General features: G+C 44.3%; 1 protein-coding gene across 2 annotated transcripts in view; it reads left to right on the forward strand.

Moving 5' to 3' along the window:
• Positions 1 to 292: 292 nt before the first annotated feature.
• prmt3 (protein arginine methyltransferase 3) overlaps positions 293 to 15,634 on the forward strand; it is a 62,610-nt gene continuing 47,268 nt past the window's right edge. Inside the window, exons 1-10 of one of the 2 annotated variants that reach the window (XM_079285599.1) lie at positions 293 to 335; positions 588 to 726; positions 1,007 to 1,089; positions 1,177 to 1,226; positions 1,423 to 1,528; positions 2,906 to 3,065; positions 3,644 to 3,785; positions 5,454 to 5,519; positions 6,606 to 6,727; positions 10,810 to 10,909. In XM_079285599.1, coding sequence (XP_079141725.1) covers positions 314 to 335; positions 588 to 726; positions 1,007 to 1,089; positions 1,177 to 1,226; positions 1,423 to 1,528; positions 2,906 to 3,065; positions 3,644 to 3,785; positions 5,454 to 5,519; positions 6,606 to 6,727; positions 10,810 to 10,909 — 990 coding nt within the window. In that variant the 5' untranslated portion in view covers positions 293 to 313. Of the gene's footprint in view, positions 345 to 587; positions 727 to 1,006; positions 1,090 to 1,176; positions 1,227 to 1,422; positions 1,529 to 2,905; positions 3,066 to 3,643; positions 3,786 to 5,453; positions 5,520 to 6,605; positions 6,728 to 10,809; positions 10,910 to 15,634 lie in introns of both variants that reach the window. The other variant, XM_079285600.1, reaches the window with a different exon arrangement.

A 15,634-nucleotide genomic window follows, 5' to 3' on the forward strand; every position in this document is an offset into this window, starting at 1 on the left:
TTTCTTTGCAATTAATCCTTTATTGCTGGACGGGTTCAAGGTTGTGCTCAGAGTTTTTGCAATCAATCTGTAACCCAGTTGAAGATCTGCACTGTTGCATAGGTGACAATAAAACCTGTTAAATAGTGTGAGTGTCGTAAAATTATACTTTTCACCTTCATGGGCAGATAAAGTATCTAAGATCAGCAATTCATAAATTAAACTCTGGCGACATCTTGTGGTCATTATCTGTAAGAGTCTCTTCTGACTCGGCCCAGCCCCCTTCTCTGCGTCACCAAACGTCACCAGGAAGTCCACTAACCAATGCGGCATCATGGAAGAATACACAGACCCACGTGAGTTTGGTAAATAGCAAATTTAAAACTCCCCCTAAAAAAACTACAGCTGGTATAAAAGCGTGCGCTTATTTTGGCTGGCGAACCTTTCTATTGCGCATTGTCAATTTGTTGCGCGTGCGTCACACGATGCGTTAGCAGCCGTTTTCCCAGCTGTAATGGCTGTAGCGGTGATGCTAATGCTTTTAAATAACTAGCTTTAGCCAAAGTACCTGTGTGCAAAGCGGCTGTAATGAGGTTTTACTTTGACAGGCGGCGATGGAGCTGCAGACGAGATGCCGGAGCTCTCTGACGGTGATGATGAAGACATGGATAATGATGAAGAGCCGTGGCAGTGGGAGGAGGAGGAGGACGGTCTACCGGTTAACGTCACGTGTCTGTTCTGTGACAGGTGAGAGCGCTTTGTGTTTTCACATACACAGTATCAGACGGACAGTCCCAACTGTTTGTCTTCACTTTCAACAGCTATACAATAATTGGATATCCATACTAAGTACTTATTAATACAATTCAAGGTTTACTTCTAAATGTTACCACTACACTGTACTCTTTTACCATACAATAAAGCACGACATCTCAGATGCTGTTTTTGATTTTTAAAGATTCAATATGTGTAAATGTATATGTTTCATTTAAACAGATTTCCCTACCTGTCTCATTTTGTGTTTCAGGTTGCTGAACTCTGTGCCTGCCACCCTGCAGCACTGCACGGATGAGCACCAGGTCAACCTCGTGGACGTGATAAGAAAACACGGTAAGCAGAGTCGGAGGCTCTGAAGAACCGGAGGATTGTTCCGTTCTGTTGAAATGGCTCACCCTCTTTTCTTTTCTCTCTCGTTAGATTTAGATGACTACGGTTACATAAAGATGATCAACTTCATACGGTCAACAGTAAGTATTGTCTGTAATGAGATGTGATTTATTTATTCAACATTATATTGTTGAGATTCATTTTTGTATTCATGGGGCATTGGAATTGTAAATATTTCATTTAAAAAAAACATCAGAAAATATCCACTAAATGATAATTAAAAGAACTTAAGAAAATAAAAAAGTATGATAGGACTGCTGATTTATTTCTTTATAGAAATGCGATGCATCCGGTCTGACGGGGCTGCCAGACGCTCCTTTACCCTGGGAGAGCGAAGACTTCCTGAGACCAGTCCTGCAGGACGACCTTCTGCTGCAGACGGGTACAGCCAGTGTGACAGTATTATGCTGAAGTCTCATTCTCAACAAGCAGTATCGCCTCCGAGATTTAATGGACGAAGCCAAGAAAATCAACGAGGCTGTGCACGCTTTGCACACTCATGCAACAAAATCTACACCGCACACTCGAACCTGCCACACACACACACACACACACACCACACTAAACCACACATTTGCATTGCAGATCATTTGCAAAAGCTACACCCATGAAAGAAGGCCTGACCAGAAACGACTGTATTCAATGGCGATATAAGACACCTCAGCAATATTTTTCTGAATTCATATTGTAAATAAATGTTTTACAGTTTGAATCATCAGCGCTGTTGGACAAGAGACCCCTCAAAACTTTGCTGATGAGGCATTCAGGTGGCCTCACGAACAGCAACTCCTTTACGTTTTTATTTTAGCCTTTGATTTTTGAGTAATTGCCGGGAGTTTGACTAAAAACCTCATCAGATACGTCAACAGATAGTACCAGAAGAAGTTCATAGATGTTCCCAGCACCACGTGGAACTGGCTTATAACTCACTCACATTCAGCACGTTGGTACTTGTTTGCAGTTTGTCCCTTTTTTATCAGCAGTGGTCCAGAGGAGAGAGGTGTAAAACTCAATGAAACATGATTTGGACAAAGTGTCGTCCAAATAAGGCAGATGCAGAATTGTTTGCATTTGTTCTGAATGGTCACAGGTTGCATAGAGAGGGCCTTCAGCGAGAAGGCGTTGATGGTGTTGCACTCGGTTGTGACCGCACTAGTTGTGGGAAGAATGGGGGGGGGGGGGGGGGGAGAGGTTGAACGAAGTGGTTCAGGTTGCTGTTCTTTTGTAGATTTGCGGTGCAGCCTTCTGTTTGTCTGCAGCCTCTGCAGTCAGTGATTTGTTTCTCAGAACCTCTTTGAAAAGCCCCTCAGAGAAGGAGCAGCTTTAGTATTCTGCGTCGGTGCAGAGAGCTCTAGTGGAGTGGCAGATATTCCGCTTGAGAAACTGCAACGGTGACGAACCGTATTCAGCCCGCGGCCTGTTTGCAGAAACCGGCCTCCGTGCCTCCTCTGCGGTGCACATCTCCGCTCCCAGAACCAACACTCATTTCTTGCATGGAGTTATTGTTTTCATACGAGGTCTTTAAAACTACAGGAAGGTCTGAAAATCTGAATTTAGGCAGATTATCATTTTTAGATATGACCTGAATGGATTTAGTCTGATTCTACATCCACTTTCATCTAACAGCCATTTAAAATATAACACAAATCATGCACGGCATAAATATACAATATACAATGCATACTGTGTTTTTAGTCGCTGTGGTGAGCCTTGATGTGATACACCTCTGTTTATCTCCCTCTCTCTGTGTTTCTGACAGACCTTGAGGAGCTCTGTGAGGGCTCCAGCCTGTCGACGTGCCCGTCGTCTGGGACCAAGTCCCATGATGCACTGCAGCAAAGGGCCCTGGTCGCTGAGGAGAGAGCCCGTACTGCAGAGGAGGCGCTGACCAGAGCCATGGACGACCTGCAAAAGCTCCAGTCAGTGATGTTTCTGCATTTTTTACTTTCTCTTTATCACTTTCTCTTTATGTGTGATATGGTTGTCATATTAGTTTATTTCATGTCAGTCCTCATATTAATTTATTTCATGTCAGTCCTCATATTAGTTTATTTCATGTCAGTCCTGGGTAGATTTTCTTTTCCTTTCCTTGTTCTTGAGAGCTTGCGGTGTACTCGGTGTGTCGCTCTACTTGTGCACTACCCTCTTGAGGCCAGCAGGGGGACACAGTGAACCCAGTATTGCAGCAACATCAACTAGATTACCTTGTTGAAGAAGTTTGGAGGAAGGGGAAGGATATAAAAAGAGAAAGGAAAATTCCACTGCAGCATGGAGGTTAAAGTGAGGAGGAGAGGTAGGAAAGGGGGGGCAATAAGGGAAAATTACAGAACGAGTGAGGTTGGGGCGGTTGGAAGAGAGTTAGAAAGATGAATGCCTCCCATCTCCTCCATTTACTGCTACGTCCTGCATGAAGGTTGTGTGTGCTTTCTGCTTTTCTGCTCGCTGCTTTTGTCCCAATAAGAGACGTTAAAGGCAGATCTATCTGCTGTGCTTTCAGGCTCCTGGCTCAGGGTTTGGTGCTGAACGCAGGGACGAGCAAACCTGGCAACCTGGGCGCGGTGGCCGAGCTCCGAGAGGACGAGGACGAGGCCTACTTCAGCTCCTACGGCCATTATAGCATCCACGAGGAGATGCTGAAGGTCTGAGTTGTGCAAACACACATAGCACCAACCCACGCACACACTGACCAGGCCTGCAGGTCTCATTACTGTCGCGTGGCTCGCTTCTCCCCCGGGCGCAGCTGTCTCTGCAGAGCGAAATGGGGTTCATCAGTGTACGTCTTGGCTGAAAGATTTCCATGTAGCACGTAAAGGAAAAATCATCATCTTTATGCACACATTGGTACTGAGGACAAGACATTTCCTCAAAAGTGATAAATCAGCAATAAGCGCTGAGCTCTAATGTGAGACACCGGCAGTGCCGCTGCATGGCGGATGCTCCAAATGTGGAAATACATTTTTACGCTGCTCCAATGCTGAAACCTGAAAGTGTCAGCAAGCTGGGGGGGGGGGGGGGGGGTCAGCTCTGTCTCCTCCCTTCCTGTTCTACTTACAGCAGTGCTTAGACATATCCCTGTTGGCTGTCCTGACTGTTAAGTTTTGCGTCATTTGTTCCTGCGTCAGGCTCTAAACTCGCATCAGAGCCTCAGGAGGGGGAACGAACACGTGATGGGGGGGGGGGGGGCTTTGCGGTAGAAAGTGTTCAACTCTTTCACAGGTCGCCGTGGAGTGCATCATCTCTGACGTGTGTTTTGGAGACCGTATGAAAGGGCGTCATGAATCCACTTTAAATTAGTTGCTGCTTCAACAAAACAACTGGATACCGGCCAATCAGTGGGACGAGGAGGTCAGAATTGTTCCATCGTAAACCGACTTCGTTTCGCTTGCTTTTGTGCTAACTGTGAGTTTAAGCGAAGGCTTTTGGTGTCCCCTCGTCGTCGGAATGAAGGCTGAACAATGAATTGTCTTCACACCGAACTTCGTATTTGAATTATAGCCTTCATTTTACAAAACATTGTCTTAGAAAACAGCTGCAGGTTTTACTTCTTTTGTTTATCTTAAAAACAATACCCATATATACAATATGTACAATAAAAAAGTGAATTGATTGCTATAATATTTCCTCCCTCACACGATCACTACAACACGAATGTAAAATCCAAAGTCTTTGTTCTTTTGAGAAATCCATTGAAAAGCTCCTCATCTGCTTTATTGTGATAGCATAACCTATTATCATTTATTTCACTGTTCCAGCGAAGTACAATGAACCGTGAATGAGTCTGTGGTTGTCATAGTAACTTTACTGAGGAGTTACTAATTGAAAACTTCCTTTTATGTAAATGTCCTCCAAGAGCTCAGTGTTGAATAAGAACCTCCTCAGTTCCACAGTGTCCTGCACTCAGCCAAGTTACTGTCACGCTGAGTGTTTTTTGGGCAGATTTGATTGGCAGGTTAATTAGCGAGTCCTGACCTGACCACTACAAATGTTAGGGTCCCTCCCGGTTGTATTTATCCCATTCCAAGAATCCCCCACCGTCTGTTTTGATCTGCTGTTATCCGTGAAGCAAAAGCTTTACATGCTCTCAGTTTTTTTTTCCCCCCCCCCAAGGTGGCTTATAAGGCCGCTGTATATCACAAGAACATAACATAACAACGTAAAAGTCGTAGAACTCCAAGAACGCTGTTATGGCTCTGCACATCTGCACTTCTTCTAGTCTTTGTTGTTATTTCATAACTGCTCATAAATAATACAGATTTTATAGGGGCAATGTAAAAATTGCTGACATTGATCCCTGATTCTCTCCGCAGGATAAAGTGCGCACGGAGAGTTACCGCGACTTCATGTACCGCAACCCCGAAGTGTTCAGAGACAAGGTGAGCCAAATGCAAACAGACATGTGTGTTAATGTGTGTGTGTACAGTCTTTGCAGGGTAGCCCGGCGGTTTAATCTACAGCCAAGCCTATTAACAGAAAGAAGGCGTGTGCGTTTTGCAGGAAAGACATTAATAAAGGGACGGTGTCTGATTTAAAACACAGTGTGACTTTATCAGCGCCTTGAATGTCGACTGCAGAGTGCTGATAACGCACGCATGCAATCCACCACCAATCGGCGACCCTCTGTGAACCCATAAAGGCAGTGGGGTGCTTGCAGGCAGGTTAAAGTGGCCTTAAATAGAGACACGCATTAACACCGTGACACATATAGAGGCCATATAGTCATTGCAGCTGTGCCTCGGCCGTTTAACACCAGTCGGGGGCGAAGATGAACAAATTAACTGGAGCCTAACCTGAAATAGAAGTGACTCAACAAGAATGGCTTGATGGGGGGAAAAAAAGATACTTTAGGGAGCGGTTAAGGTGCTGAAGACAAGCATGCCAAACATACAGGCTGTTCATTTTGATGACTTGGCACAAACGTGGAAGTCAAAGCAGCTCTAGGTGACGTGGATGTTGAAGTTCATATCGTCAGCCTCCCTGACAGTTGCTGCTTGTTCGTTATTTCTACATATTTTGGTTTTCCAATGCAAGAAAAATGTTTAAACGGAGCTCCTCAGAACTGATTTAAGCTCTTGGCTGAAATGCTTTGATAGATTCATAAAGCATACACAGTATACTGTATTAACACGTTTTTCTTATGCATAGCAAGTGTTGCGGCTCCTCCTAAAACTATACAAATATTGGAAGATTCACAACCAGATCACGTCTAAAATCTTACTAACTTATCCTTTGGTTCAAAGCTATTTTACCATTAATTTTTAGCTGCTATTAATTTCCTCATAAACTGTTTCCGGTGACAACATACTTTCTCTATACCTGTAGAGAATCTGTATTCACATTACAACGTTCAAAGCCAACAGTTCCATTTCATCCGAACGAAGTTGCCTGAATTTTAAAATCAATTTGAGCAGTTCTTTCCCTCAGTGTTCATATTTTGTCCCCCTCCCCCTCCCGTCCTGCAGGTGGTGCTCGATGTGGGCTGTGGGACTGGCATACTGTCCATGTTCGCTGCCAGAGCTGGGGCCAAGCAGGTCATAGCAGTCGACCAATCGGCAATCATCTATCAGGCCATGGACATAGTCAGGTGAGACACACACACACGACAGTCAGTCACTTTTTTATTTTTGAAAACCTTTGCCTCCACCCAAATACATTGGAGGTTGACGTAATCTCATGTATGTTGCTTACAGCAATGCAGAACTCAACAGGAACTTGTCTTTCAGTCAGCAGCTAACACGCTGGCAGATTAGCTCACTCACTGTAGTGGTAGCAGTCGTGACCCCCCCGCCCTGCACGTCATAGCGGTCCTTCAAGAGTTGAGAGAGTAGACCAAGCCTCCAGGAAGAGGAGGTTTGGGCTTTGAAGCTAATTTTACATCGCGGCCAAACGGTGGAATTACATCTTCCGGGGTCCAGACGGGTCCTTTTTCCCTTTGTGTGCAGCAGAGGGTTGTGGGAGTAGAGGTCTGTGTGACCTCCAGCCACCTTTTAATTTGTTGCAACTGGTTGACTTCAATAGAGCTGCTGTCAGTCGTGTGGCCATTATGCAGATAATGTACACCTGCGGTCGGACTCATTCACCACTCGTCTCTTCTTCTCTGCAGGGGCTTCAGTCCGAGGCCTGCGTTCTCTCACACACACACACACACACACACACACACACACACACACACACACACACACACACACACACATGTAGATGATCCTCAGTCCTGCAACCACTTCCTCCATCACACCCCTGCCTCTAAAATGCATTTTTGAGTTTGGGGCCATTATGACTGCTATTATTACCGTTATGTAAGAGAGTGTCGTATAAGCAAAACAACGGGGTTTGCTGAAGGAAAGGGACGTTTTAATTTTACAGCCCACTGACTCGCTGTCGGAGAGTGTGTTGGCATGCTGGCTGCGTCGCAGGTTCGCCAGCGGTGAAGTTTCAGCTAAAAGAAGATGTGTAACCCCCCCCCCCCCCCCCCCCTCCCCTCCTACACACTCACACATTCAGACACACACATCTTGCCCGTGGCTCCCTTTAAAGCCACTGTCCGCTTGGGTTGTGATTCTTAAGCTCTTACGTGTGTGTGTGTGTGTGTGTGTGTGCGTGTGTGTGTGTGTGTGTGTGTGTGTGTGTGTGTGTACGTGTACGTGTGCAGATGGCCTTTCCTTTGTGTGTCCGCCACCTCCTCTTGATGTTAATATCAGGATTGTAATTAAAGTGGCTCCTGTTGGTTGGGCAGGAGCATCCATCTCCTGTCTCCACTCCGTCGCCGAAGTTTAAATGAAAAGCTAGATGTGACTTCCTTCCTTCAGTCACTTCCTTAATGGATAATGTCCAAATACGGTTTTTTTTTATTCTTCTTTTTAAATGGCTGGAATTGATGGATTATCCAATTGAATGCTTTGAATTGTGGCAACAAAGTGGAAAAACATTTTACATAGATTCATGAAATTCAACTTTTAATGGAAGGAAAGATAGACGGACAGATTATCGGTTTGAGGATGTTCATCAGCCAACATTTGACTTTGGTCAAAGAATGCTGATCAGCCAGAAACAGGCACCCATGAATGCATGTAATTCAGGACAACTTAGTCATTGTTGGTGTTAGGGCTGGGCGATATGGCCTAAAAAAAAAATCTCCGATTTTTTTACAAAAAATCCGATTCACGATTTAAATCGATTTTTTTCCCCCACAATTTTTTGCAGATGACAGAAGCTGTTGAAAACAATTTTTTATTTTATTTTGTGATGATTTTCCCTCGTAGGTTGATAAAAATAAAGTGCAAACAAAACCTGAACATTGTAGAAAGGTGCCTGTAGTATACAAAAAGTATTTGGTCACTCTTTTGTTTCCCTGAATCATTTAAATATACAATTTAATTAAACATAACATTAAATGGCATTAAATAGTAGCCTTCCATTGTAAACAACTGTGCAAATGTAACTTTTTACAGTAAGCTTTTCTAACTGAATACACTGATACAAACACAGCATGAAATAAAATGTATGTGACCCTTTAACATTCACATTTTCAAAAGTGCAACATCTGTTCTAACATCAACATAACATATTTTGCACAGTAAATAAGTGCATGTAAACAAAATCAAGTGCATTCACAACATAACCAACAGTATTAAACAGTAGTGCATGTTTTTTCTAAATATTTTTTGCCAGGAAGACAAGCCTGTCTACTACCTCTGGCTTCAGGCATGCACGGTGGCATGTAACAATGCCCCCCCACACACTGAAAAGCCTCTCAGAGGGGGCACTTGTAGCTGGCACAGAGAGGTATTTCTTTGCTAAAGTACTTAGCCTTGGAAAGTTACGTTGGTGACGCTTCCACCAGTCAAGTGGATCGGTGTCTGGGTCAACCTGCTGGACCACAGGTCAGTTGTTGCGGAGTAGAATGACATCCCCTCCAGCTCCGCAGAGATCCTTTGGCGTGTACAGCCGAGGCAAGGCAACGTCAGAAAAATGTTTACGGCTTGGTAGCACGTACCTGGGGTCCAAAGCTTTGAGAAGGTGAATAAACCCCGGCTTTTCCACGGTGTATATGGGCACCATATCTTTTGCGATATACATCGCGACTGCATCCGTGATGGCTTTCCACCGGGCACTCTTCTTCTCATGCGGAGTACAGTTGGTGAATGTCTCCAAAATGCTGGGTTGTTGTTGTGAGGTGGCGGCGGCGGCGGCGTCGCTTGTGCTCCCGCGGTCCTGCGCCCTCCTCAGGGCAACAACACTTCTCCCTGCATTAAACTTCTCCGTGCTGCATTAAATTTGTTGTGCTGCTTGATTTTGTAGCAATAGCTTTTAGACAGACCTTACATCGTGGTGCTGTTTGTTCTGTGTCAGATGACACGAACCCGAACCATTTCCAGACCACCGAAGACACATTCTTGCCTCTCTTAAGAACGAGAGCTTCACTGCTAGCCGCCATTGTTTTCGTTTGTAAACAATGCGCGCGCACTCTACTACGGGAACCCAACGGGGGGGAGGGGTGGGGGCGATTTTCTCGATTTTCAATAAAACACATCGCCTTAAAGCACACATTCGAATTAATCGATTAAATCGATTTATCGCCCAGCCCTAGTTGGTGTGTATTAAAGTTTGTGTCGCTCATTATCCCAAAATCCCATTAACCCAAATATGATTAAAATAAAACTTAGATAGTTAATTTCCTTGTTTTTCGTTCAGGTGGCAGTTATTTTTGAAGTAATTTAAAAATAATCTTAAATCCTATTTTCTTTATTACCTTTTTTTGTTCATAAAGATTTTTGTATTTTTAGTTGGCATGAAGTGTAACACGTCCGCGTCTAGTGTGTGTGTGTGTGCGTGTGTGTGTGTGTTGTCCCGCCATGCTGGCTATTACACAGATGCCGATTCGGCTCTTTTGCTAACTCCGCTGCCGGCTAAACGGCGGAACAACTCTCTCCCCAAATTCCATGTTCGTACCTTTTATACAGAACGGCAAAGCGGAATAACGGTGCAATGTTCCCGCCTTTAACATGCTGTATGAAAAGGGCTTCTCTCTCACACACACACACACACACACACACACACACACACCACTACAAAGCCACACAGATACTGACTCTCTCCCCAGAGTCCTGACATTGTCCTCTAAATTACCCCAATAATGAGATTAGTGTTTCCCTCTTGTGAAAGGTGTAGGAGGAGGGGGGGATTGTGGGGGTGGGTTGGATCCTGTGAGGAGGTGATAGCAGCAGAGAGGGGAGAGACAGTTCAAGATAAGGATCGCTGCCACAGAAATGCACTCTGGGCCGCTGTGAGTAATTGTTCTGTCCTCTGTAACATTAGCTGTCATGATAATGGAATATTCACAGAGATTGATACCCAGACCGGCCGGTCTGAAAGGAAGGATCATTTAAACAGCAGCACTGATCTTACAGTCCCTACCTGAGCCTGACACCTCTGCAGCCCCACAGTTACAGTTTCCCCCCTTTCACACTCTCTACAACACGGCTCAGGAAAGACTGGAAATATAATATATACGTTTTATAAGTAGAAGTTTGCAGTATCCACATTATTAATGTGCACCACAGCAGCAAAACTACAAGCCCGCTCTCCAACCATTGGTTTACGGGATGCTAGGTATAAAGTCGATGAGTCGTTCTGATAGCTCCTCTGACTCTTGCATGTTTCCCACAGGTTAAACCAGCTGGAGGACAAGATCACTGTGATCAAAGGCCGCATAGAAGACATCAAGCTCCCAGTGGAGAAGGTGGACATCATCATCTCAGAATGGATGGTCAGTGCACGTTTACGCACACATGTACATACTGTGGCAGTTTGAGCGTGGGAATGCACTCACAAAGCCTCGTGAAATAAGTTCAAGTCATGTTTATTCAGATTGATAGCTGAGCATGTGGATCGGTAAACGCGAGTGCCTCTCCACCAAAATCCATCCCGTGTGAAAGGAAAACATCAGTTCGGTCAGAATATCAACTTGAAATCTTTGTTGTTTTGATCGAAGATGATTGAATACATAGAATCTCCTGTGCACGAACACGAGGGTTCAACCAGCTCCATGGATGCGTTAGCTTTTCCGAGACCTCGTACGGTCGCTCGAATAAACGTATTCCTGGCATGAGTGGTGTGGACAGCTCAGGTCACACTCAAACTCCTCCCTGTCGTTAAAACCTTGTGGCTTTTTTATGACACGGTTGAAGTGGGCAGACCTTTAACGACGCAGGTGGATGAATGGTCGGAAGAGGAGGCGTGTGTGAATTAAGATGTTCACAGTGGAAAGTTTATAATAATGACTAAAGCCTGGCCATCGTCACCATACATTCTCAAAGTCGAATACATCGAAATTCACAGGAGACAGTTTACTCGTCGTAGGAGCAGCTCACGGGGCTAAACTCGACCATGAGCTCCTCTGAATACCTAACCAGGAAGAGCAGTCTTCCTTCCCCTTGATGCCCATTTATCAGGGAGATTCTCTGTGGCGATACAGGCGGGACGGCCAAAGTTGAACGCACCGCTGAAGTCATACCTAATTCATGAGCATCTCGTATCTGTCCCCCCTCCACCTCCCCCATCCATCGTGAAACCCAGGGTCACGAGCAAGGGTCGCCAGCCAGAGCCTTCCCATCCTCTCACCGGGGAAATTGAAATTGGGCGGTTGACGTGTCGGTGGAGCGGTGAAGGATAGGGGGCGTAATCTCTGATGACACCGGCTCACAGAGCGCCAATAAATCTAAGAATCCTCCGGTCACTTCTCATCATGGCGGCGATGGCAGACATTTCTCAGAGTGGCCAGAACTTCCAAAGCTGCCGCCCGATCTGCCTGTGTGAAATGACAGGTGTCACAGAGTAAATGGCTTCAGACTGTATTAAACTTAAATGGCTTTGTCTTATAGCCAGGTAGTGTCTGATCACCACGGGAATATTCTACATATGTCATCACTCTATGTAATTCTTTTTTTTTCGTTTTTTGCTTCACATGCCTTGTTTTTTATTGTCATATAAATCACTTGTCACAATTCACTTCATAGCACATAAACATCATTGCATTTTTATATATTTTTTAATTAATAATTAATTAAAATAAAATAAAATGTTAATTTTCTCAACATACAGCTGGTGTTGGATGGGAATTTCCCACGTGGGGATGCAAGATTGAGCCCTCATTACCCACTGACTCTCTAAAATAACCTTTTATTACTAAATCTGATTTCCAATGTGTTTTACAAAAATATAATTTCACCTCATGTTAATTCCCAGATAAACCTTTTTCATGTTTCTCTCTAAACAGTGTGCATATAATCCAGCATTACTGTTTACTGGTAGCAGTGTTAAGTTGCTGCTAATGCAAGCTGAACACTTCCGGCCGCTCAACTGGCTTTTATTGTGACGCAATCACAGGAAATGCAAAAGTGTTACTGAGGTTTACGCATCTAAAAATGTGCAACCAAAAGAAGAACGTCCTTTTCAGTAATTACTTTGACAGTTTAATATTACAGGGAGTAACGGAACGAGAAGGCGCTGCAGCATGACATTCAATCATAAGTCCAATCATCGAGTATCTTTTCCTGTTTGTTTGGCTGCTCTGTAAATAGATACAACAGTTGCTCTTCTGTTGTTCTGACAAAAAAACTTTGTTGCACAAACACATTTTTAGGACTTGGAGGATTCAACAGCCCTTGCTATTACCACTGTAACTACGGGTGTCGCCCAATCAAGCAGAACTGAAATCTGCAGGACTTTAAAGTCACGGTGATTATTCTTGTACCACCCAGTTCCTCCCTGTAATAAACCCAAAGATCCTGTTTCAACTGTAAATACGGCAAATAATGGAGGAAGACCCACATCAAGGTGCTGTATCTTTGTGACTTTGATCAGGGTCTAATACCGTGGTCTGACATGGCTTTAATGCATGCGGCTGATCTAATCAGACCCTGCTCAAATTACACACACACACACACACACACACTGATTGGAGGCTTGCTAAGGCCTCCTACAGAAAATGGCCAAATTGGGTCAAAGCAATGGCGGGGGTGCACACGAGGGAATTCTGTAACTAAGAATAGATTAGCATCCAGCATTTCTTCTGTGCAGAGAAGTTGCTGGCTTTGTAGTCCGTCCTCTGGTTTGAAGGAACATTGGATTCGCGACATAAGTTAGTTAGTCGAGGTAGAAAATGTATTATAACACTTTGTTTGTTGTCACTGAACAATCTAATTCATCTGTAAAATGAGTTGCTCTAGGAACCCATGCTCTGTGGATCATGAGAGAGAGCCTTGGGCTTACTGTGGCAAAGAAAAGCATCAGTCCTTAAAAAAAAGCAAAAACTAGATTCATCTGTCATCACGTGTGCTGTGATTGAAAATGTTCTCTGGCCTGGAAAGTAGTCTGTATCGAGTGGAAGGAATTCAGTGACAAATGTTTGAGACTTTGAAAAGGTATTGCTTCCAGAGAGACTGTGAACAAATGCAGTGGATCATTTCAAAAACGGAAAATAAAGGCAGAACAAAAGGAGAGAATATCACAGCACTCATTTTTACAGGCAGCATAACGATCCACGATCTTATCACGTTTGATGACATTTTCACACAGTGGTGATGTTGCTGCTCTGCTGTGTGCAGGGGAAACCATAGAGCTGCAACTGATAGAATGCGTGCTGTTGCTCGAATGATCCACTAATTATCTCCCTCTTTAATCTTTAACGTTGATATACATGTTTGTAGAATTTTTTTAGATTAAGCATATTTGGGGTTCAGAAATGTCGAGATTCAACGTATGCATGGTTTGCAGAAACATACAGCGCCATCATTTTATTCTGGTGACTGGGTTCACAGTTAACACCACAATACAGTAGTTACTTATCTGACAATTAATGCTGTTTATGAAAGCAAAACGAAGGATTTTATCACTGAAGTGATGAGCGGGCGGACCGGCCGTGGTTACAGGGCTAATGAACAGAGGTGGGTGATGAATGTCTTGTATCTGTGGTGGTGGTGGATGAAAAGGGGGCAAATGAGTGTCTGTCTGTTGTGGCAGTGTTTGAGAGACTGCCTGTAGCAGCACCACTGTCATTTCATAACTCACAACATTGATCGCTTCTCTTTCTCGGCACACGAAAAAACAAAAACCGTCCAGAGCAGATAAGAGAGTGGGGGGCTGACGGGGAGGAGGAGAGCCGAGTCCGCCGAAGGCTAAATAAAGTCTGTCACTCCAAGATCAATCACAGGTGATGGGCCTGCTGGCTCGACAGTGTTTAATGGCGCGGACGCTCAAATACGGACATGAGAGTACGGCTGTCAGAGCGGAGTTGGCTTTAACAAACTTTAGTTACATAACAGGAACAGCATTGTCAACTAAAGCCTGAAATGATTGACTTACGAGTACGATAGCTGTCTTCACTGCTGCCCAAAACAAACTGCACCAGAGCGAGTTTGATGAAAACAGGCCGACTAACTTTGAGGAGTTTGAGAATGTCGGTTTGCCACGAAGAGGGACCCGCATGGAGTGTAAAAGATCCAAGCGTTTCCTCATCACGTATTTTGCATCAGCTGATTGTTTGTGTGACCGTCCTTGTGCAAAGTGTAACCCAGGCTTTGAATGTTAAAACCTGATCAGTCTTGAAACCACGTCAGTATCGTGCATAAGAAGCTCTCTATCTCCATAAAGCTCTCTGTGTATTTATTGCCCACCTACTGTAGTACGACTCCACTCAACCTTTCTCTTGTCCATATTACAAAATGTCTCTGGCAACATGTTACATTGGGCTAAAGCGGTCCTGGCCATATTTTGTTTTCACACTTTCTCCATTTCTTCTGTCCATCAAACCTACATAGGTGATACGATGGCCCTTATAAGTCCCCCTGCCCACAAACTGAACATATGGACTGAAATATGTCAAGTGTGGAATTGCCCTTTACAATTATTCTTTACATGTGAAATACAAACTGATGACACAGAAAACTATGATAAACACTAAGTGTTGTAGTCTTTTACTGCGGATGCTGAATCTGCATCATATATCGTGTTCTTGACAGCGGTTTGTGTAGAGAGGCGAAGGCGGGTTTGAGGTATGTGCTAACTCACCTTGGAGAAACTCTCCCAGAATGTCAAATTTGTCTTCAGCAACAGTGTTCACTTTCATTCAAAGGTGAGAAGGACCCTGAACAAGAAGAGTGTCAAAGAGAACTCTGCTGCGGAGGCTGTCTCTGATATTTTACCTTGAGGGGAACATAGTTTGACTACAAAGCAAGTATCATTGGCGCACACACACACACACAAAAACACACAAAGTCCGAACACTTGTGTGAGGTAGAGGTGTGAAGTCAAATTAATGGCAGCTCTTGCTCTTTAGCCTCATTATCAGTGCTGGGAGACTCACCTGCCCAAGAAGAGGGCGATAGTCATCAGTCATCCTGTCCTTCAGTCTGACTATCAGTCACACACACACACACACACACACACACACACACACACACACACACACACACATGCGCGCACAGACACACAC

This window comes from Melanostigma gelatinosum, assembly GCF_949748355.1.
Source record: "Melanostigma gelatinosum genome assembly, chromosome: 2".
In the NCBI taxonomy this organism is placed as follows: domain Eukaryota; kingdom Metazoa; phylum Chordata; class Actinopteri; order Perciformes; family Zoarcidae; genus Melanostigma; species Melanostigma gelatinosum.